The sequence below is a fragment of the Dermacentor andersoni genome, chromosome 9 (assembly GCF_023375885.2).
Source record: "Dermacentor andersoni chromosome 9, qqDerAnde1_hic_scaffold, whole genome shotgun sequence".
NCBI classification, from domain to species: domain Eukaryota; kingdom Metazoa; phylum Arthropoda; class Arachnida; order Ixodida; family Ixodidae; genus Dermacentor; species Dermacentor andersoni.
This window is the reverse complement of record NC_092822.1, coordinates 18,397,825-18,420,528: the sequence shown is the minus strand read 5'-3', so window position 1 is coordinate 18,420,528 and position 22,704 is coordinate 18,397,825. Positions and strand designations below refer to the sequence as shown.

The window sequence follows — 22,704 nt, the reverse complement described above, 5'->3', positions numbered from 1 at the left end:
GTATTTGCCTGTGCGCGCTGGCACCATGCTTGTTACTTTAGGTAGTAAGGGGATGTTTACAAATCTGTACGGCCGATAAAACTGCTATGCATACTTCGTGTAGCTGTCTACGCATTTGCTATCGCGATCGGTGGTTCGACTTTCGGGCGAAACTACGACTTTCTTTATTTAGGATGACATTTTGGTCACCGTCGAATTTTCCCACAACCTAATCTCTGATTGACTCGCAGAGCGGCTGAGCCATTTCTGATGTTCTGAAAGTATGAACGTCATGGCATTTCACTGTCTCCCGAATGGAACACCAAATCTCTGCTTTCGTCTCTGTGCTGTAGTCGCAGAGCTGCTTATGCCAGCAGAGCTATCAGCTACGGGTGCTCCCTTCCAATCTGCGTCATCGGTTCGTCCATTTTTCCCCTTTCAATACTCAATTGCTGAAGGATGCTCAGTTTGATGTTCATGCTGATTCTTTTTCAGGTGTCAGGCCGCCAGCCAGACAGTTATATGGTCATCATGTTTTCCACTTTGTCAGCCAATCTCTCTTTCTCTCTCTGTACTGAGAGTTCAATCCATGAAGATTATCATCTAACTAGCATATACAGCTGACATTCGAGGTGAACTGCAAACCAATCTGGAGACAAAACATAATCTAGAAGATGTAAATATTAATTGCGAGCCAGGACAGTGGATCGACGTTTTCTTAGTACGTTAGAATCCCCGGGAATCGCTATAGGCCCTTTTTCAAATAGCTGTCCTTTGCTCCGTTCCTGAAATTACCTTAAAGGGACACTAAAGTGAAAAATGATTTCTTCTGCATCAGTAAATTACCGTTCTACAACACCAAAAACACCACTCTTACAACGATAAGACTTTTGGTAAGCCAGAAAAAGCGCAAGAACGAAATACGGGTGGCGACGCCTACTTAAGTTCCCGCACCTGGGGGCTGTGACGTATTGGATTTTGATGGCATCTTCTAGGGCCTACTAATTATATATAGCGGTACAGATTGACTACATTGTGTTCTAAAGGAACCAAATATTAAACATGGCAAGTTTCAGGAACCTTTACTCAGCCAACGCGGCCCAAATGCGAAAACATACTTTGGAATCCCTGACGTCACGCTGACGTACCGGCGTTGGGGTTTCGGCGCGAAATTCAAATACCGATACTTGGACCTTCATTTCCTCATCTAATAACCAAACTTCCTTTTTTTTAAGACTGCCTGCAGGGTTCTCAAACAATGCTTCATTAGACTAAACTGATTTGTTGTTTCGTTTTAGTGTCCCTTTAAGATCACCATAAGAAAACATCGGGCACAAATCTCGCTTAGCGAAACAATCTTGGAAGTTATTGTTTAGATTAATATCTGAGTAAAGCGCATATAGTATCAAAGAAATGCTAGAACTCCGCTTATCGCAGATCGCGCAATAATAATAAGAGAAATATCACTGTGGTAAATGTGGTGCTTTAGAAGGGCGCCTCAGGTAATCTGCCAATAAGGGATTGCGAAAGGCGCGCGATGCAACGGTTATTTAACCTGTTCGACAGACTTCGTTTTTTTTTTCGTTTTTTTTTTTTTTTTTTTTTTGTGGGAGGTCACACCCTCTCGTGGCGCACCGAAAGTTTGTAAGCCCCAGAGAGATAGAGAGAGAGAGATCTTTATTAACAGGGATTACTCAATGCACTAAGCAGTGATGAGGTGGTCACTAGTGAGGATAATAAGAATTATGCACATCTCCCGCCCTTTCAATCTCCCCAAATGTAGTGTAGCAAACCGGGCACGTCCTTCGCCAACCTCCCTAGCATTCCTCTTTCGGTTTTCTCTCTCATATGTGAGTGATGTGTGCCGCGTGTGCCAGAGGGAGAGGGCCACCTTGACGCACATCCTATGGGATTGCACCAAGTTCCCCAATGAGGCTACGACAAGTATAACGATTCCGCCGCGACTCGCGGCTGCGGCGGAATGCTACGACCACAAAAGCCAAACCTGCGCCGTCCAGCGGGTCTCGGCGGCTCTTGAAAGACAAAGGCCGAGCGAAACCGACGGAACGTTGCCCCTCAGGGCGACCGACCGCGGGAGTAACACGCGCTGGAGTAGAGTGGAGACCACCCGCTGAGAAGACGTCAGGGCCCGCGTCACGGCGCCATTTAGTCATGGTGTCGTTCTGCAGGCGACTACATGAAGTTCTCTCTCTCTCTCTCTCACGCACTGTTGGAATTGGTGCACGCGAAGCTTTCACGAGCCATCGAGGCAAGAAGGAGCGTAACGACAAGAGTTGCACTGCAGATTTCATGTGAGGAAAGCGTCCATCAGCCACCATGGTGGACTTCGCAGAGAAAGCGGTTCTTCTACTCAGCAATGAAACGTGTTGAATCACAATACACGAGGTGCTTGGTTTACCTTGTAGGAACGCACCAAAGCGCCACAGTACGATTATAGAAAGGCAGCACGTTTGGGTGACGAATACGCCCCGTAACTTCTATATTCATCCTCAGCTAGAAGATTAGTGAGCTCACGCCTTATGGTAAGAGACGCAGCAACCACCTCAAACCCTGCAGAGTTGCCCGAGATAAATCTTTAAACAGGCCCTGCAACACTTTTTATCGATGTCGGGCACGGCAACTCACGTGAAATGACACAATATCGTGAACGTTGTTACCATTGCATGCGCTTTTGTGGCCGTTGATAAAGGTAATATTTCTCGTGACATTTTCACACATCTAGCCGATAGTCGTATGAGGGCGCCATGGCGTCATCCGACTTATTTCGTATTCCGACTTATTTAGACCGACTTATTTCGTATATTCTAGATGTACAATTTACCACTCTAGGCTTTACAAATTTTTCATTACCTTTATTTACCCTCAGCAACACTTTCTAAGGGCTAATTTTGATTTCTACGCTCTTCCTCTGCGGAACGTGAAAGTCCACGAGTGAGTCCAACATGAGCAAGTTAAGAAAAAGTGCGATTGAGCGCGCAAACGATGATACGAGAGAGAAAGGATGCATCGAATGGAAGGGAGGGAGGACAATTAGTTGTATAGTTGTGGTTGAATACACTGTACGGGAGGTAGAGGTAAGGGTACAGAAAGCGAAAGAGAGGACAGAATAATTCACAACACCATGCACACAGTACCAACAGCTCTGTTTATGGAAATGGCACAGTAAAAACACGTAAAAGCGATGCACACAAACATGTAATATACTTTAGAGATACGAAACAGAAATGATAGTAAGTGTAACCCAGTTATACAGGTCAGTTTTCCTTCGCCTCAGATTTCAAATTATGGCAGCGGAGCACCTGTTCAAGCTAGGCTGTTGATACCATAATTCACATCTTGACTTTGAGTTTGAGTTTATTCAACCACATGGCAGGTACATGAAGGTGCAGCAACCTATTCCCCTTGGTTCCTTTGTTTTTCTTCTTTTTTTTTGTTTCTTGGGCCATAAAAAGGAGCAATGGTATTTCTGGTGTGTCTGTTTCATGGAAGTTCGTTGATCTCGCACACTTTTGATTACAAAGCTTATTGTGATGGGACAAAAATCCAGGGTGCCCGCAATTTTGTTTTAGCCACGACCTTTTAGCCTAGTACCTGATCATAAAAGGTCTCTTCAGTGTAAAGCCCCACTCTTCCTTGGTGAACTTCGAACCCATAAACAATTAAAAATAAATTAGACAGTAGGGTGTAGTTGTATAGGAATGATGGTTCGCGATAAAAAAAAACGGCTGCAAAACGAGATTATCACAAAGTAGTACTGATTAGTTCGTCCTTTCGAACACTATTGATGCCGGCCTCTGCGGCCATATTGAAGAACATTGACGATTCATCAGCAAGTAGCCTAGATACCGCGTCGAACTCTTTGACTTTGCCGTCTTCGAGAACGAGTATCCTGCAAAAATAAAAAGATATTTTGTTGAGCTTTCCCTTGAAGGATGTGACAAAACACGCAAGATTGCCACTTATGGGAACTTCAGATACCCAATTTTCAAATGCGAGCCTGTATTGTTCGTTCTCTGTCAGCCAAGAACAACTTGCTTAGAGGCACCACCTTATCCTTTAGTACACAGTCAGCAACACAAAAATGAAGAGTAGTCAATGTTTTCAGCTAATTACAACCATTAAACGTATCTTAAGGTTAAGATTGGTGTAAGGTGACGAGATATTGAACAATGAAACGAAAGCGTTTAAATATATATATATATATATATATATATATATATATATATATATATATATATATATATATATATATATATATATATATATATATATATTACCTGCCGTGGTTAACTCGGTGGAAGTGGCATTCTGTTGCTGAGAACAAGTCTGTGGTGGGCTCGGTTTCTCGCCGCGAATGCATTCCGATAACCTTGTCCGTGTGCTTCGACTCAGGTGCTCTTTGACTAATACTGTGGGGTTCAAATTTGATCACCCACGAACCTCTAACGCGAGGTTTCTTAAAACTAAACCTCAACCCTGCTCAATTTTTACTCGTATCAAAGGAGCCGGCTTGTCCCTTGACGAAAAAGCTGGCAGCGCAGAGGAACATATGTATTTTTTTTAAAACTCCTGGCGAGGAACACATGATGGGCGCAGCCTCACGCACGTCTCATGTGGTGTGTTCCTTTGTCTCCGGCGACGTGATTTCTCTGGGCTCCCACTTGTCCCCGTCAAATACCACCCAAGTCAAACATACCAAGGCTTAGTGTTAACATTTTCACAGCTACTGCTTTTACCTGTCATAGTCGAGGACCGTATGCAGACGATGTGCGATGGTAAAAAGCGTGCACTGCGCAAAGGCGTCCCTCAGGGCCACCTGTATGAGCTGGTCGGTGTCGCCGTCCATCTGCGAAGTGGCCTCGTCGAGCAGAAGGATCTTCGTTCCGCGAAGCAGAGCCCGCGCGAGGCACACCAGCTGCCGCTGGCCCACGCTGGCACCGAAATCCGGGGAGACATATGTTACACATTAGGCCAAATTAGACTCTTTAAGAAGAGAGAAGTCACGACTTTGAGCAACTGTTTCTCAAACTATGTTCCGCTCGTAACCAGAGGCATTGATTTCAAGAGAGACGGAAACATCAAGAGAGGTGACGGGGATCCACGGTGACTGCTGACCCGCTGATGTGGCACAGTGACATTGGCGTCCAGCTTCTGAGCGCGATGTCGCGCGTTCGAATCCCACCGACAGCGACCGCATTCAGGTGGGGAGAGAATGCCAAAAGCGCTCGAGTGACGAACATCGTGCGCGCTTTATATAATTCTAGGTCGCCAAAATAAATTCGGAGACCCCCCCCCCTACTAAGGCTTGCCACATGTTCATCGATGAACTCGACTTTGGGAAAGCAATACACATAATTTTTTTAGAGCCCATCGTCTGTTCTGTAAACTTACGATTGACAAGTACTATCGACCGTAAAAGCGCGACAAGAAGAAGCAAAATCATTGTGTCGAAGCCGCTAGCGATGCTACCAAGAGGGTTTTTGTCTTCACATATCGGCGCACTGAGACTATGCTTTTCGTTAAATTACTTGCCTCAGGTTGCTGCCGCCGTCGGCCGTCTCAAGCAGCAGTCCTCTGGGATCGTTCGAGACGACCTTCGCCAAGTGGGCTCTCTCCACGCAATCCCATATTTCGTTGTCCGAGTGCGAGTCCGTAGGATCCAGGTTCATGCGCAACGTTCCCCTCACGAGGCTCGGGTCCTGAGAGTCACAGAAAATTTAAAAAATAACGAAAATCATTCCACGTCGATTCACGGGGAACCAATTCTAATTGTGAAGTCGTGAAAATGTAAACGACACTGCGTGTGTTCAGCTGCACTTCCCATCGAAGGCTGTATGCTGAATGTCGTCAGTGTGTCACAATTTCTCAATTTCTGATGGACGAAATTACGTACTTACACACTTGTAACTACCTTATGGTTAAGAAAGTCATTTGCCCTAAGGATGAATTTGGTCGCATGAAAGTCATCGTGCAGCACGGGCAATTAAATTTTGGCTCGTTGGTTTATGACAAGATTTATTGGTCATCACTAGTGACCAAAGCTTTAGCTAAAATGCCCATTTTTTTGTTTGCGTGCTTATCATGTATGTTTAACTTATAAGTACCATCTATGGGTCTAGAATAAACTTCCTGTGTTTTCTGCAAGCCTCATTTTGTTTATTATGGTACAACCCATTGAGGAACTTGCGTGAATGTCACTGATTCTTTCCACAAACACCTAGTAAGTATAAAGGAAGTTATTAAAAGGTTTGCGGAAGACAAAAACACCGCTATGAGAAAGACTCAAACTGCTATACGCGACGATGTACTTGAAGGCGACAAGGCGTCTTGTGCGATCAGTTCACATCTTCAATCAACATCATCGAAAAACAGATGCTCGGACGTCATTTTGACGCGGAATGTAAGGCTCATTTTGGTCACTCAGAAAAGGTTCGCCACAATTCACAAATAGAGTTACTTCGAAATTGATGTCTGTCTCACACAAAATACCCCAGTTTTTGGTACTGCAAGAACTCTCACAGATTATGACCGGCAAATCTTCCTCAATTAGTAAAGGGCATTGGATCATCGAACGTTCGAAAGTTCGTGTTCATAACTTCGGTGGATTGTTGAGCAATTCTTTTCTTCGTACATACATACTCAGAGATAAAATACACATTTATACCCCAAAATATTAAGATGGCGCATCTTTGTTGCTGCTTTCACAACTTGTAGCGTTTTGGTGTCTAGTCACATTAAATTTCAGATGAATCTTGTAATCGACGCAACTGGCCTCGTACCGTTTATATGGAAAACAAAATTAATCTCACAAAACAGGGGTTTAGTGGGCTGTGTTCCTTCAAACATGATAATTTATCGCCATGATGCACATCAGAAGTTGTCATTAATAGAGCCTCTGCATGGGCCCAGAAGACAATATTTGGTGCTAATGTAAACCTGAAATGACAGCTTTAGGGCCTGTTATAGGCCCGTAAATTGTATTTTAAGTGCGTAGACATCCGGTATCATAACTCGCTTCTTTTTTTTTCGACACCCCCCTTTTACAGCTACTAGAGATCTACTCTCATGAAAACGCTATTTTGTTTCCCGTTCGAGCCAGGAAATTCCGTACCACTGTATTCTTATGCATGGTTCGTTCAATGACCTCGCATGATCTTATGTGAGATGTATTACATTCCTAGCGTGTTAAACATTTACAAGACGCACGTTTTCAAAATTAAAGTAACACCGACAGAGCTACCTTTATATAAACATGACATTGGTACGTTTGCAAAGTTCAAATTATTTTCGTCATGTCAAAAGGTTGCACCAATAGAAGTAAATGGTATAGGAGCCATTTATAGCAACTTAAGCAACACGTGCAATGTGTCTTTTACGCAGTTACCTGCAATCATGAATTGGGTGTCTTGCTACCTTCACTTGGTAAAATGTAAACAGCTGCGTAAACTAGCGGTGTAGCACTTCTGGGTTTGACCCTATTCCGGTGACCCATCCATGACAGCTGCGCATAGTAAATGAAGGCACAGAAGGACAAAGGCTGTGTCGTCACTTACTGTGCGCGCCTATCGTGGATATGTTCTGCGGGGACGCCCGAATCTCACGCGTCCCCTGATGTTGTTCTCCCCGCATGGTTCTCACATATCCTGTAATCCGGCTGCCCCGCGTGGCTCAGTTGGTGTAGTCGCAGAATAGTGCGAGAGATGGTGCGAGTGTTGCGCTGCGAACAACCTCTTCCTCTTTGGCTCGGAGTAAGCAGAGCGCGCGGACTCGTCACTTGCCAGTCGCCACGTTTTGCTGGACCGTCTCGCGAGGCTTCGGAGCGGGGCACCGGCATGGACGAACAGGATCGTTCAAACGCACCGCAGGTCGCGTGAATTTACACGCGTACGATTAGCCGTTGGTGTCCGGCACGGGGCAAACATATTCGCTCGATATGGTGACGCGGTGTTGTCGTTCTTTTGTCCTAAGAGCACGTTTTCAACCCCACAGTTTCCAACTCGCTAGATTCTTCATCGTTGAGTGATTCTTGTACTGTTGTACGCTAGTCTGCCGTGTGCGATTCTTGCACTGGACGCTACAGTACATCGTATGCTGTGTAACTTACAAACCGCGACTTTGTGCATGCTAAGCCGTAACAATATCAAAGTTGATGTCAACGGCTTCTTCGATTACAGACATTTCCTTTTTTATTGTAGGGGAACCCTGAAACGTGGTTGGCACAGCACCACAGTTTCCGATTGAAGTTACCTGAGGTATGACGGTGATGATTCGACGCAGTTTCCGGAGCGGCACTCCAGTTATGTCCACGTTGTCGATCATGATGCGGCCCTCTGATGCTCTGAGCATGCGCAGTAGAGCGAGCACTAGGGATGACTTGCCCGCCCCTGTGCGTCCGACAACACCGATCTGAAATTGCCAAGTACTAATGTCATGCTGCTCTCTTTTCTATTTGCAGTTTTAAGCAAAGGCACTCTATAGATGTCGACGAGAGGCAGAGAAACGACAGGTGCTATTTCCAAATAAGTAAGCAAGAATCGCACACCGCAAGATGCCTGCGCGGAAAAGGAGATTACAACGTTCGATTATACGTACGTTCCAATCTATGTTCCATGCAATGTATGTTCCAATCTAGTAAAACAGCATCATCACAGCAATTTCTTGTTTCTATATTTACATCTACTTTTGCGCCGGGGGCAAGCAATGCACGTGATAGCGAATAGAGAAATCTGTGTACGTGAGGGGCTAATTAAAAAAAAAAATTTGCACGCACTAACAGTGGCACTAGTCCGTTTGCGCGGTTGGCGCAGATAATTTTTAAGTCATTTTTGAAAAATTTGTACGAAACATTTTTTTCTAAAACATCCGCTTTTACCCATGTGCCTGGGTCCCAGGTGTGACAATAGTTCAACGGCACGTTACAGGTTCCCGAGCCCACAGGGGTATGTGCCATTGAGCTTGCGCCCTTTCTGCGCTATCACCACCAAGATCGGCCCACATGATTATTTGTTTCTGTTGCCGGACTCCGAAAAAAAACTACGGAAGGTTAGTCATATACAGTTTTCGCTATAATAATAATTATGAAGAACCAACCCTGAAAGCTATCCAAGCATGAGTGTATCATGCTATGGGAGGTTGTCGTATTTGAGGTACTATATGTGGCCACCGTGCCTTAGCCGTACGCGGAAGCCAACCGTTATTTGTAACGCCACGACCTCAAAGACCAGTTCGGAACCGCGTGCGGTGTCTGCGACCCCATCTGGTGCCAGGCGCTACGACCCGAGGTGCAGCGTTTCAAACGCCAGCAGCTGTGTCTTCCATCTGAGAATGTGTAGCGTCCCAACAGCAACGTCTCAAAACGCGAGCTGTCACGAGGGAGGGATGGCAAGAACGCTACGCTTACTACGAGTGCCATAGGCTATGGTACCACCGCACAGTGGTACCGTATCAGCGTGCGGTATTTTGCCGCTGTTAGACTGCCCTATATTTGGCATTGGCCCACGAAACCTTTTTACAGTCTGAAGAAATCGTCGTTAGTCCCCAAAGATTGTTAAGTCCATTAAAAACAATGTCTCTGTCAATCGAAATGCATTTTAACGCTGAGCTGTCCACGGCTGCGAGTGAAATGAATTAAGCTTCTCTTGTTTTAGAAAGTCGATGAACTAGCGTGACTTTTATTCCCAAACGCGTTCCCGGCGGACGTGCGCCTTTCTGCTTTTCCTGCGGAAGGCACTGCAGATTTGGGGTTGGGGTTCCTTGAATGCCCCATAGCTTATTCCGCCTTCCTTACAAAGCATTCGATGTTTGCTCCTTACTGTGCGTGATTAATCGTTGTGCCGCTGTCTCATTGGGCGCTTTCGATTGCGGTCGACCCCAATCGGGATTGAATTTCTCCGTCACAATTGATTCACGTCTGCAGCTTGCGCGAGGCCGACAATCGCGACAGAGAAATTTCGTTCACATCCAGCTCGACTTCAATGAAAAAGTGTCCTGCGAGGCAGTGGTATTAAAGGTTGAGCGACTACAGGTGTGTCTGCATCGTTCGAGTTCAATCTATTATTACTATTGGTTTGGAACACGCGTCTTCCTTCTAGTTTGCGCCACTGGAGCCAAGATTCGCTTAGTTCAACAGTCACTGTTCATTGTAGTTGCTGCCCTTATGCTTGTCACGTACTAATTAGCGTAGTACTCACCTTTTCGCTGGGATTGACCGCAAAGGTGACATTGGTGAGGACGTTGGGTAGTATGCCGGGACGGTAGGAGGCGGAATAGTTCTGGAACTCTACCCTGCCTTCGCTTGGCCAACTCGAGAGTTCATCATCAACTGCAGCTTTCGCTTCTTCAGTCAGCGTAGATGAAACATCCTCCTGAACAATGAATTTGGAAAACGTCCTTTACAGATGTAACGATGTATATATATATATATATATATATATATATATATGAGTAAGAACGATCTGCGTTTACTGCTATACTACTGTCCGTTTACTTATATACATGCGTAGTCTAAATGCGAACGTCGTAAATTAATTTTTTTTTTGGTATACTGTGGTCAGTAAACTTCAGGACTGGTTATTCGCAGAAAGATTGAGCAAATTCGTCAGAAACTGTATTTAGGGCCTTCTGGCAGGAACATCTTGCCAAATTCTACAAAATTTCTACATCGGTCTTTGTGATCAGTCTTCGTATGTTGTAGAATGACCAGCCGAACTGACCTTTTTCTATTGATATAATGTTCCTCACATGGCCTGATTCATTAACTTATTGTACTGCGTTTCTTCAGGATAATTGCCAGCGTGGCGTGTCCATACTTCTTTTAGAAGCAAAATGTAGAGTAAGAGAGTCACGCGCTAGTCAAGTAATCAAAAATTTTAAGATAAACTCAAGTTTGTACAATATCAAGAAGTAAACGCAACACAGCTTAAGTAAATGTGATTATACAGAAAGCGATAGAAGAGTCCGACCTGATTTGCAATCATGTTGGTGTTCCAAATCTGTGAAGAGCAATAAACCTTGAGCATGTAGAACATCTTGAGGGCCTATTTGATTCATGATTAAGGACTGAGACTTATTGCGCGAGATGGGCTTCAAAAAAAAATTCTGAGGTTTTGCGCACCATGACCACGATCTGATTATGACGCACGCCGTAGTGTGGGACCCCGGAAGTTTGGACCACTTCGGGTTCTTAAACGTGCACCTAAATATTAGTAGACGGGTGTTTTCGCATTTCCCCTCATCGAAATACGGCCGCCATGGCCGGGATTCGACCCCGTGACCTCGTGCTAAGCAACCCAACACCATAGCCACTAAGCAATCACGGCGGTTGAGATGGGCTTTCCTTTTCGATACGAAAGCGTCAGATGCCCCATTCAGTAATTAAGCCGGTGGCGTCTGTAGCAGCGAAACGGCACCTAAATTCCCATTGGCAGCGACGCCAAGTCACGAGCTCGCCTTCACGGAGCAGAGCGGGCGAAAGGTGACACCTGCTGGGTCACTAGCGCACCAGGTGCTGCCTGAGGGGAGCAGGCATCGCCACGACGCCACGTCACCCTAGCTATCGCTCTCGGAAGCCGGCGCGTGGTCCCTACCTGTCTCGCGCCCACGGGGTTTAGCTGGTGCGCGAACCTGCCGGCCTTGGTGGCCGCTCCTGCTTCCTAGCTCTCTCGTCGCGCAGGACGTCGGTGCCATGCGGCGTTGGTACCGCAGGCTGCTGCTGCTTGTAGGCTCGGGCAGCACGTACGGCCATGGTAGACTACTCTGAACGCAAAATTGAACGGACCGCTCAGCGGCGTTCAATTGGGCATTAATACTTTCGTATTCAAAACTCATAAGAGCTTAAGTGTCCCCGTTTTCTTTTTCTGTATTTGGGCTCATGCTTTTCTCGTGCTCCTTCTCTTTGTGTTGTCTTTTTCCCGCCTCAGGCAATAAGTATCCGTCCTTAACAAGAAACGTAATTTTCACCTAAAGCCGCATAAAGAAAAATTTGGCTGAGTGCTTACAAAGTGCTTACAAAATCCAATTTCAGGCCTCAATACATTCAAACGGCCTCGTGTCATTTTTAACCACTTTTCGTGATATATACTTGGTCGCTAAAAATTACCTAAAGCGTGTGTTCCCCAATTTCAGAATGTTTGCATCACGTGCTGATCTGTAATAAGTGATTGCTGCTCCTTATGCCTTCAGCATGCTGAAATAGTGCCTATTAGAGTTTCGACATGAAAGAAGCACATTGCAAGGGCGCAAGTGGTCCAAGGAAAGTACCTCTGGCGGAAGTTCACTGTACTCGACGCAACGCTCGAAGGACACGATCATTTGCAGTACGTTGAACAGCATCACGCACAGTGACATCAACGAAAGTGGAACCTGCAATTGCAGACATCGAAGCGTCAGCGAGGCTTTTGCTAGCCCATGAAGATATGCATATGCAAGCAGATTAGCTGACCTACACTTAAACTAGCGGTCGGGTGAAAGAAAACCCCTAGAGTCGCGGCAAGTATTTCTGCGTACAATCTTTAACTAACGTCGGAAACTTTACAGTAATAACTGAAGTCTCTATAAGTTTTCAGTGTCAAGACTACAAACTTTAAAGGAGTACTGACACATACGTGCAGACGCGAGAGAGCTACGCGTGCTTCTGCTAGCTACGCTTACCGACTGGCAACTGTGGCGATTGCAGAAATGGAATGAGCCAGTGTAACATGACGACGCGATGCATCGAGCTACGGCGTACCGATACCGAAATCGGTTCATGGGATAAAGTAATAATTTATTTATTTATTCGTAGCATTCCGACGCTTGCCAGCATTTTTTCTAGGGTTTCGGTTGTGTGGAGCTTCATTTAACATAAAACATTGACAATTAAGAAATGTCATGCAACTCCTCCTTTACCAAGGCTCTCAACCGTCTGCCTTGGCGTTTGACCGCTCTGTCAAGACTCTTTGCATTATTTGTAGTTATGAGGCGGTGTTCTAAACATGGCGGTCATGACGTGTTTCCGGCTCCTACAATCGCTTCGGCAGGCTGCGATACGCGAACGCGTGGCTTTCGAAACCAATTTCTGTTAGTTTCGGAGAGAAATCCGCTGCTCGGGTTTCAATGCGGACACCCCCTATTGGCGAGATATCTTTTTACGCGCTATTTCCGGCTCTGACCACTGTCTCTACGAGGTATACCTTGTTCCAAAAAAAGCTTCACATCGATATACCTTCTCATCTGCTTCAGTGACTTCAAAATTGCTCCCATGTTCATACTAGTAAGCTTGGATTAGTCCTTGACCTAATATCGCTCAGGCTAGTGGTGTCCAAAGCATGGTGTTCATGACGTGTTTCCGACTCCTGAAATCGCTTGTGGCACATGCAGCTAGCACAGACACAGTCTTCCAGACTGGTGATTGTTACTCGCAAGGAGCCGTAGCTAGGTTTCGATACCAACTATTCGCTTAAAGTGGAGAATCCGAAAAGTCGCAGACCGGACGAATTTTCACTGGAACAACCGGGTAACCCATTATAAACAAGTACGTGGATGTGCTGTAACAAGACGACATCTGCCTTCACACTATTCCTGAACGGCTTGTATTGGCGGAACCGCTAGGCGCTATGCAACTACATACAACGCCATGAAAGCGTATAAAACGCTATAGATCCAACGTCAAATCAATGAATAGCATGCAACATTAGAATCCGCTAAGCCAGGATTTTACTGTAGAGGATTAAGCCCAAAAAACGCCATGTGCAGAAATTTTGGAAGTTGTCCGTTCGGCTATCCGCCGAACTTCACAGCAGTGCTAAAGCATTACTCAATCTAAATGGGTAGCATATTCAAAAAAATGATAATTCAGAAGGCTGGCCGAATATCAACACCTTTAAGTTAGCAACGTCGAGAGCTAGGGCACACCCTTTTATTGACAAGCATATGTACGACACTTAGTCTTAACGTTTTTGCTGCATTGCGGCAGAATTTCGGCCACGATTAAAACACCGCTATAACGCAGCGCGGAAGTTACGAATAAGCCCTGTAAATAGGCACGTTAATAGAAAGACGTACCATCTTGATTCTGATGACTGGAAGTTGTTGAAATTTGGGGGTCTTTTGAAACATTACGTTTATCAGTGCTGCCTATTCAGTCACGCCGCTGCATTGCGGTCAAGTTTTACCGATGGCCGCAGGGGCAATGTTTCAAATTCCTGGGTACAGCACTCTTATTCTCTTCCGCTGCCACATCGCCTAGCTTAAGAGCGCAACGCTATAGGCTACCCCGATGTCCATTTACCCTTGTCATGCGCGACGCAGACACCTAACGTCCCATGAACACAACGACGCGAAAGCTCCACCCGGCGCTTGAGCTTACAAGGACACCGCTCTGAGGTTTGAGAGCCAATGACGGAATTAGTGTAATCCAAGGGTGAGCCGCAGCGAATTCCGCTGTTTAATTAAGATACTTAGTATCGTTCTACGGTGTTATCAATGCGTATAAATCGTTTTAGAGATGATTAAAATGCGTTTCGTCCATTCACAGATGATTTGAATTACCGTCGCTGTACCGTCATTGACGCCATCTTGGGGTACTAGCACGTCTGGAAGCCACGCAAACAAGAAACGGGATCTGCAGCTCGACAGGCTCGTCGAGCGACAAAAAAAAAGAAAGAAACAGCAATAATCGCGGGTAAAACGCTCACCATCCAAATGCAAGACAAAGTATGCAGGATGATACGGTGCACAGACATCATCGTGGCCGCCATGCCTAGGTGCTAACACTGTTGGAAGCTGCGTATGTGACGTCACGGGAAAACAATCTCTGGCATGGCGGTATTTTTATTTTTCAAGAACATCTAAACCCACACCAAGGTTATTCCATGACGATAACCTATATTGGCTCAGCCAATAATAGATGTAAAGAAGAAAGCTCGCTGTTTCTCGTGACCGCACAAGTTCGCATCTCCGTGCGAAGGAGGGAATAATTATTATTGTGCTTGAAAAATTTTACCATATACGACTGACATGATGGTAAAGAAGGCAACAAGCAGGCTGGCAACTGCCACCACCGGAATAGGCACACAGCCCCTGCCCACTATTTGGGGAGAAAAGAATAGAAAAAATAGAGATTGAAAATACAAACAGGGCAAGGAAAGAGGAAAGATAGAACAATAAGTAGCGTCGGAAAGACTTCTTAAACATGGCAAGGAGCAGATGCGGCAACAGGGACATAACATATACCGAGGTAGCCGAGCTCAACGCCAGGCCGAGGCTGCTCGGGTCTGGTTTGTCGGGTCCGGCGAACACGGTGTTGGCCAGGAGCGTACACACGACGACCACAAATCCAGCGACCGAAGTGAGCATGCGCGTGAATCGATAGGTGGCGCTGAAGCTCGCCAATCCCCGCATCGTGTTGTCCGTCAGGCGGCAGAAGTGTCGCCGGAATCGGTCGGTCGCGCCGTACGCTCTGACGCTGCTCAGTGCATCGATGGTCTCGGAGACGTGCTGCAGCAAGCGCGACGTCGCCACGCTCTCGTAGTAACGGCAACTGTGCGAAGCTTTGACGGCCAGATTCTGCGCAGATAAATATGCAGGAAACATTTCATAGAAAGAGGACAGGAAGAAAGGACAGGAGATCGGATAAAGAGGTCTATATTTAGAAGTCTACAATAGATCGAATAGCTAAGAGTTCCTTCATAGTTCTCCTGCGCAAGGTGACTTGCGCAAGAGAAGCTTGTCACGCGCTTCCGCCCACCGACACACACTGTCGGGTTACGTAGAGCTGGCAGGTGGCGAGGCCCGGATTTCAATCTCGGTTACGAGGTCAACAAACTACGTCAAACATGGCGTTTCGAGCAGCCACTGCGAAACACTATTACAGCGCGAAGAAAGACGAAACACAAACTGAATTGCACGGTTCGGCGATTAACCTCTATTAGTTTTACTACACAATGTATTACAGTAAACTCTCAGTTGTACGAACGTCGGTTCATCCAATATTTCAGAATAACGAACTTTTTAAAATCCCCGGCAGTTTTCTTATAGATTCTATGCAAAAATGTTTCACTTAAACGAATTTCGGAACAGTCAATACTTCAGTTTAACGAACTCGCTCAGAGGACCAAGGCTTGCACTGAACTGTACTGCGGGCGCAACCAATGCACGCCCTCACCAAACCTCCGCTCCAGCAGCAATCGCTGGCGCTACAGCGCCCCTGGGGCAAAGTGGCGGCGCGGAAAAGGAACGGCAACGAGGCATCGCCTCCGAGATTGCCCGCACAAAACGAGCAAGCATGTAATCTCGGAGGCCATGAACAAAGTAACATCGCTTGCGCTTACAACGCCGCAAGAGCAAAGCAGCGATCTGTCACACCACAAACCACGTGGTGTGTGTTTTTTTCCGACCGGCTAGTCGCGGCATGGTCGTCGTCTCTTTCTTTCCAGTCTCGTCGGTTCCGCGTGTGCACACAAGCGACCCACGTGGTGTGTTTTTCATTGATATGTACAAATTCCATTTCACACATTTCTAACACTATGGATGTCATGTCTGTTGCTCCATGAGTTGCACTTCAAACTTTTGACTCTGTATGCCATGTCTTATGTTGGTCTAGTGAATAGTCAGTTTAGTGAACTTTCAGTTAAGTGAACTATTTCCTTCGGTCCCTTGAAGTTCACTCAAGTGAGAGTTCACTGTACTCGTATGAGTGGCTCCCACGTTCGCTGCCAAATTCGCGAATACGTCACACGCTGTGTACATTGCTCATACCGCCCATCACGCTCGTGCATCATACATGCTGTTGTTGAAGAAATCAATTCTTTAGGTAATCAGAAATTTGCTTAAGAATTGCTGTCAAAATTTAATTCTTTCTCTTTTGGTAAAATTATCTCAACTGATGAGACAATTAACACTGAAAAAAACTTCCGCTCATCTGTTGATGAAGTTATTTCCTTTCAGTTTAATGCATGTAAAGTAGCCATGAACTATAATAATAATGTACGACTTCCTCAGCGTTCGTTCTACAGCGTTGCTATGAAATAAAGTTAGAGTAGGAACTTTGCCCCATATTTCTACTTGCTACGTATGGATACGTGGCAGACTGACCATTCCGTATCCGGCCAGTACGGTGACCACTGCTGTGACGCCCAGCACCACGGGCGACTGGGTTCCGATGACAGCTATCTTGGCGAGTGTAATGAGAATGTTCTGAACGCTTTGCTTGGCGCTTAGAAACGTTCTTGAGTCGATACTGTCGATGTCAGCCGAGAAGCGGTTCACTATCCTCCCCTGCGGGGAGGCGTCGAAGAAGGACACCGGACTGTGCAGCACGTGGTCCAGCATTTCACTGTGCAGCGAGCGAGACATCCTCTGCGCCGACATGCTCAGCAGAAAGCTCCCCACCATGCGTAAGGCCACTGCGTCGGGAAAAATGGTTGTGACGTGGCAGTAATGATATGCTCACCTGGTGGTGTCACCGAGCATCTTTGATAACTGTGCCTGAAAACATCTAGTGAAAGTCTACCTGACCCCACTTAACTGTACTTCACCCGATATGACATCGTAGACATTTTATGCCGCATCACGCAGGCGTGTTATTTAGAAAGCACGTTCGAAAAGTGCCCATCCACGCATCTAGTAGTTAGGGCGTTATAACATTCACCAGCTCAATTGAGAAAAAAAACCTTTCAGAACATAAACGACGCATCACAAATGTTGTAACTGCGATAGTCTTGAGAAATGGACTAGGTCTTCTGCAAATGAAGCGGTGACAATGCCTTTTCATGGTTATGAAGATGCAAGATATCAAGATATAATTTGTAGAGAACAGTGTTACGTTGCTTCTGATGAAGGCTAAGGCATCGACAAGGACGCATCGTACAGGCTGCCGCCTAACAATGTACGGTCATATACTCTGAAAAATTCCACCTTGCTCCTTCATTAGACTCGGAAGTTAAGAAGCAAGCCGACTGAAAGGGCCACCTGTGCCAAAATCTTAGCCATAGCAATAAAGAAAAAAGAACACCTACCAGAATGAAAAAAACATAGCAAATAAAAATTCTACACTAAAACGAAGAGCAGAGCGAAAGAAAGAAATGTTTTGACATACAAAGCGTTCAGATATAACACACTTTCAATATTCACACTCATTCTCAAAGGTGAAATAAGTACTGCAGAAATATATGCGTAAATTATGTTAATGTAAAACACATCCAGACAAGCACTAATGTTCACAAAGAATCCCGACATTGCCCACGCGAGAGTGCCGTAGACCTCACGGATATAGAATCAGTTTTCTGATACATGATTAAGGTCGACGTACTTTCCGCATAAAGAAAGTACGTCCAGATACAACAGTGAACCTCTCACAGTAGGTGACATTGTGGATAGTAGTGTGACACTATTCGAAAGTTCACAGGAGTAGATGCTTGTGCTTGTCCTTTAGTTTGCACTTCGAGGAGTCGGACACTTCCAGGCCACATCAAAGCGTAGCTGGTTGTAAGAGCGAATATAGTGTACTGTCGATGTTGCAGGTTTACTGAGAAGAGATGCATACAATGTCAGTAACGTACTGCGGAGACAGCTTTGAAGGTAGTCGCGTGAGTTAGTTTTAGCAATCTCACAAGAGAGCAGCAAAGCGTCGTATGGATTGTTTTTAAGGGATGTCACGGAGGTGGCCTTTTCACCGCGCTAGCACCCAAACGCGGCGGCCACGATGACGAGAGCGCATCATATTATCACGCGTATAGATTGCTTTGCCTTAGGACGGTGACCGTTTTCCACTTGATTATCACAGTTGTCGATCTGTTGCACGGTGCATAACGAGCCTGTTTTGCCACGTTTCTTGTTTACGCAGATTCTCGTAATGCTCCACGACGGCGGTCAAGATAAAGTCAATGCAAATCATCAATTGCAAATAACAGTGTGACAGTGTCTCCAAAGCAGCTTCAAACCAATAGAAAATCAGCCAATTGCAGGGGCTCGTACTTTCAGCCGCGAAATTTCACAGCGCGTAGAATGCTTCGTAATTATGAGATTCTGTACGATGTCTAGAGAGACAGCTGATAGCATTCCCGTCTACTGCACGCTTGATTGTGAAAAGTCAGTTCTCTAACTAGTACAGACAACTTGAACTGACGTCTCGTGGCCGCCATCTTGGTGTACTAGCAAGTCGAGAAGATGTGTGAACAGAAAACGTGACAGCAGGATAACAGTGATAATGTGGCGAAAAACGGTCCTTTTCAAAAACAGAAACGACGTGTGCGTGATAATATGGCGCACTACGTCATCGTGGCCGCCATGTTCGGGTACTATCACGGTGAGATACTGCTTCCGTGAAGTCACGTTAAAACTATCTACATGTTAACTATTACATACATCTGCGATCACCTAGAATGCAGCATCCCTGTAGGTGGCTAACGGACTGTAGCTTACCGTCTGCGATGCACATAGACACGAGGACTTGAACCCAAAGCTGATCTTCCGCTCCAGACGCGGCGTCCGCGTGTGCCGCTGTGTCCGTCCACTCCTTGATCCAGATCTGCTCGAAAGCGAAAGCGCACGCCCCTGCTGCGAACACGAGCACTGCGATGGGTCCAGGCCACTGGGCTAAGCGCAAGAGGCTACACAGAAGCTGCCAATCTGTCTGAAACGAAGAAGAAAGGAAAGCTTTAAGTCGTTCTTCGCTCCATCAGCGTTACTACGGAAAGGATGACGATGACACAACAATGGCGTAGAACGTGACAATTTTACAAGCACAGAATTTCCTACAATTAGTGCAGGGAACTCTGGCGGTGTGATCGTTCAGCCACCCTGGGAATGATGGGTGGTACATGGATTTGTGTGATATCCGCTCTTAGGGCTTCAGACGCTCTTGTGGTTTTATTACCTTTTATCTAGGCCTAAATTGGCCTGCATTTCAAAGCCAATTATACTTTTCCTAATGCAGAGGGTAATAAGGCTCTGAAAGTGCGTATAATCTCTGCTAATTGCAGTGGTTCCGCTTCTCCATGCGCACATGGCGTAACGGTTTCAATATCGGACTTCTGTGCTAGAAGTTTTGTGTTCGAACCCTGCCGTTGGACAATTTTAATAATGATTATTCAATTTTTCATAACACAGTACTCCCTTAAAATCCATCACTTTGCAAAGTCGTGAAGGCACCTAAAGCCAGAAGGACGAACTGTAGGCAAATCCATGTACTACACATCATTCCCATGTTGTTTGAATTGCCCTGTTTACAGCATCCGTGGACACTAGCACCGCAGTATGAAAATCTATAGTTACAAGTATTAAACTGACTAGGTGCTTTTTGGTTACAGTTCAAGGATATTCGCGGTCGGCTAGGTGGGTGTCTGGCCTGAGGGAAAGGTCACATGCTCGGGGCCGATGGCTAGTTGTGGGGTGCCTTGTCTCCGAAGGCCGCTGCGCGTCTCTCGTCGAGGTGCACCGTTTCGTCTTGACGGCTCACTAAAGCTTCACTGAACTACCACAGTGCATGGAATCCATCATCATCATCATCATCATCAGCCTGGTGACGCCCACTGCAGGGCAAAGGCCTATCCCATACTTCTCCAACTACCCCGGTCATGTACTAATTGTGGCCATGTCGTCCCTGCAAACTTCTTAATCTCATCCGCCCACCTAACTTTCTGCCGTCCCCTGCTACGCTTCCCTTCCCTTGGAATCCAGTCCGTAACCCTTAATGACCATCGGTTATCTTCCCTCCTCATTACATATCCTGCCCATGCCCATTTCTTTTTCTTGATTTCAACTAAGATGTCATTAACTCGCGTTTGTTCCCTCACCCAATCCGCTCTTTTCTTATCCCTTAACGTTACACCTATCATTCTTCTTTCCATAGCTCGTTGCGTCGTCCGCATGAATCCGTGGAATCCGCATGAATCTAAAGCGAATTGTTGGAGGGGTATGTGGCCTTCGCGGAGCAAACAAGCGGTACAGGGTGCGCAGCCATCGCCGTCACGCCGCACGTCATTCCGTCGTCATGCTTCCGTCGTCTCCACCCTGTCACGCCGTCATACCCGGCAGCCATGCAAACAATAAGCTGGCCGGATGGCCAAGGAAACCTCGTCGCTTTAAAAGCTTCGACCGCACTCACTTTTGTCGATTTGCCCCCCTCTTCTTGGGTTATTCGTCCAACTGTATCATTCTCTTCCATATCCTCGTAGCCTGTGCTGAAAAGAACAGGGCGAAGGTTCACATTGTGGTAGCCAGCCTACAGACAAAATTCAAGGCAGCATTCAAAACTTAAGTGGGCTAGTTGTTTACGAGTATTATGAAACACGGTTTAGGGCGCAATTTTACGCGTGACACAGTGAGATACACAGGACTATCGCCGATTCTGATTATCTCACTGTGTCCCTTAGAAAAATGCGTCATAAAACTGTTTCATAATATTCGCGGTAGCAGCAATGCTGTGGAACAACGGCACTTTATTTTATTTCGCTGCGTAAGACAAGAAACCCGAAACCGGTAGACTTCCCTAGCCCAACCTGAGCGTGCGGCCTGCGCAGTGTACATGTTGACTCCACACTACGTGGTCGGCGTCGTGAAGTCATTATGTTTTCACATCTCTCGCGTTTTTGAAACAATTCTGCGGATATGTAAATCTGCGATCCATATATTGACGACAGGAACGCCATACTATCAACAATAAACGAGAAGAGAGGGGGTTGACCGAGGGGCCCGATTTTTATTAGTCATATCATAAGAAGCCAACAAACACTGACACCAAGGACAACATAGGGGAAATTAGATGTGTTTAATAAATGAAATGAAGAAACAATAAATTAATGGAAATCAAAGTGGATGAAAAAAGAACTTGCCGCAGGTGGGAACTGAACCCACAACCTTCGCATTTCGCGTGCGATGCTCTACCAATTGAGCTACCGCGGCGCTGTTTCCCCATCCACTTTCTTGGGTATTTATGTGTCCGAGTAGAACCCTGGTAGTGTTAGCCAGCGCCACCACTCATCCACTCATAGACCTAGGCGGCGGACGTGGAACGTCCTTATCCACTTTGATTTCCATTAATTTATCGTTTCTTCATTTAATTTATTAAACACATCTAATTTCCCCTATGTTGTCCTTGGTGTCAGTGTTTGTTGGCTTCTTATGATACTATCAACAATGTATGTTTTACAGCGTTAGAGATGGTACTGAGACCAAGTTATAATCATTATACCACAACGAACACACTCACTGCTACTGGCTAGTAATCTCACCCGGTTTGATTAAAATTTTGGTCACTGCGTTGTTCAAGAGCTTCTCGAAAGTTCTTCGGCGAGTCCGGGTCTGTCACAAGATCTTGAAGCTTGTCGTAGACTTTGATACGCCTCCCGTCAACCAAGACAAGCTTGTCCATGTGCCGAAGGTAATGCCCTTGATTGCAGACCATGATCCGCGTCTGCAAAAAAAATGCTCTCGAATTGAGCAAGGCGTCGCAAAAGAGGATGAGAACAAACATGGTTAGAGATTGTTGCGCGGAAGCGATATTCAAATAAGGAAGATGAAAATTCCACAGCAAAACCTTTGTGGCACTAACAGCGCTAAGAAAAATTAACGATGCAGTCAAATTAGAATAGACGCGCGCAGACAATAACTGATGCGACCAAACACTGGTTTCAATAATTTGCCCGGTACCATAACACTGTTTAGATAATTTCCATTTGTTTTCCTGTTGGCCTTTCTGTTTCAGCATCGAACTGCTACCTTTCATGT

At 45.9% G+C, this 22,704-nt stretch overlaps 1 protein-coding gene and 1 long non-coding RNA gene across 2 annotated transcripts; both read right to left on the bottom strand.

Annotated features, from left to right (window-relative positions):
- Positions 1 to 3,126: 3,126 nt before the first annotated feature.
- Positions 3,127 to 5,266, bottom strand: LOC129383778 (uncharacterized). The gene is made up of 2 exons (XR_011890262.1): positions 4,737 to 5,266; positions 3,127 to 3,889 (listed from the first exon to the last, which is right to left on the bottom strand). It is a non-coding gene; the product is annotated as an uncharacterized lncRNA (long non-coding RNA).
- A 123-nt stretch (positions 5,267 to 5,389) lies between these two features.
- On the bottom strand, positions 5,390 to 21,153 carry LOC126527160 (ATP-binding cassette sub-family C member 3-like). Its single transcript, XM_050174912.3, has 8 exons — positions 21,083 to 21,153; positions 19,399 to 19,609; positions 17,071 to 17,381; positions 15,211 to 15,543; positions 12,259 to 12,360; positions 10,191 to 10,364; positions 8,248 to 8,406; positions 5,390 to 5,699 (listed from the first exon to the last, which is right to left on the bottom strand). Exons 1-8 carry the CDS (start codon positions 21,140 to 21,142, stop codon positions 5,520 to 5,522), a joined length of 1,530 nt encoding a protein of 509 aa, XP_050030869.2. The 5' UTR covers positions 21,143 to 21,153; the 3' UTR covers positions 5,390 to 5,519.
- Positions 21,154 to 22,704: the final 1,551 nt, after the last annotated feature.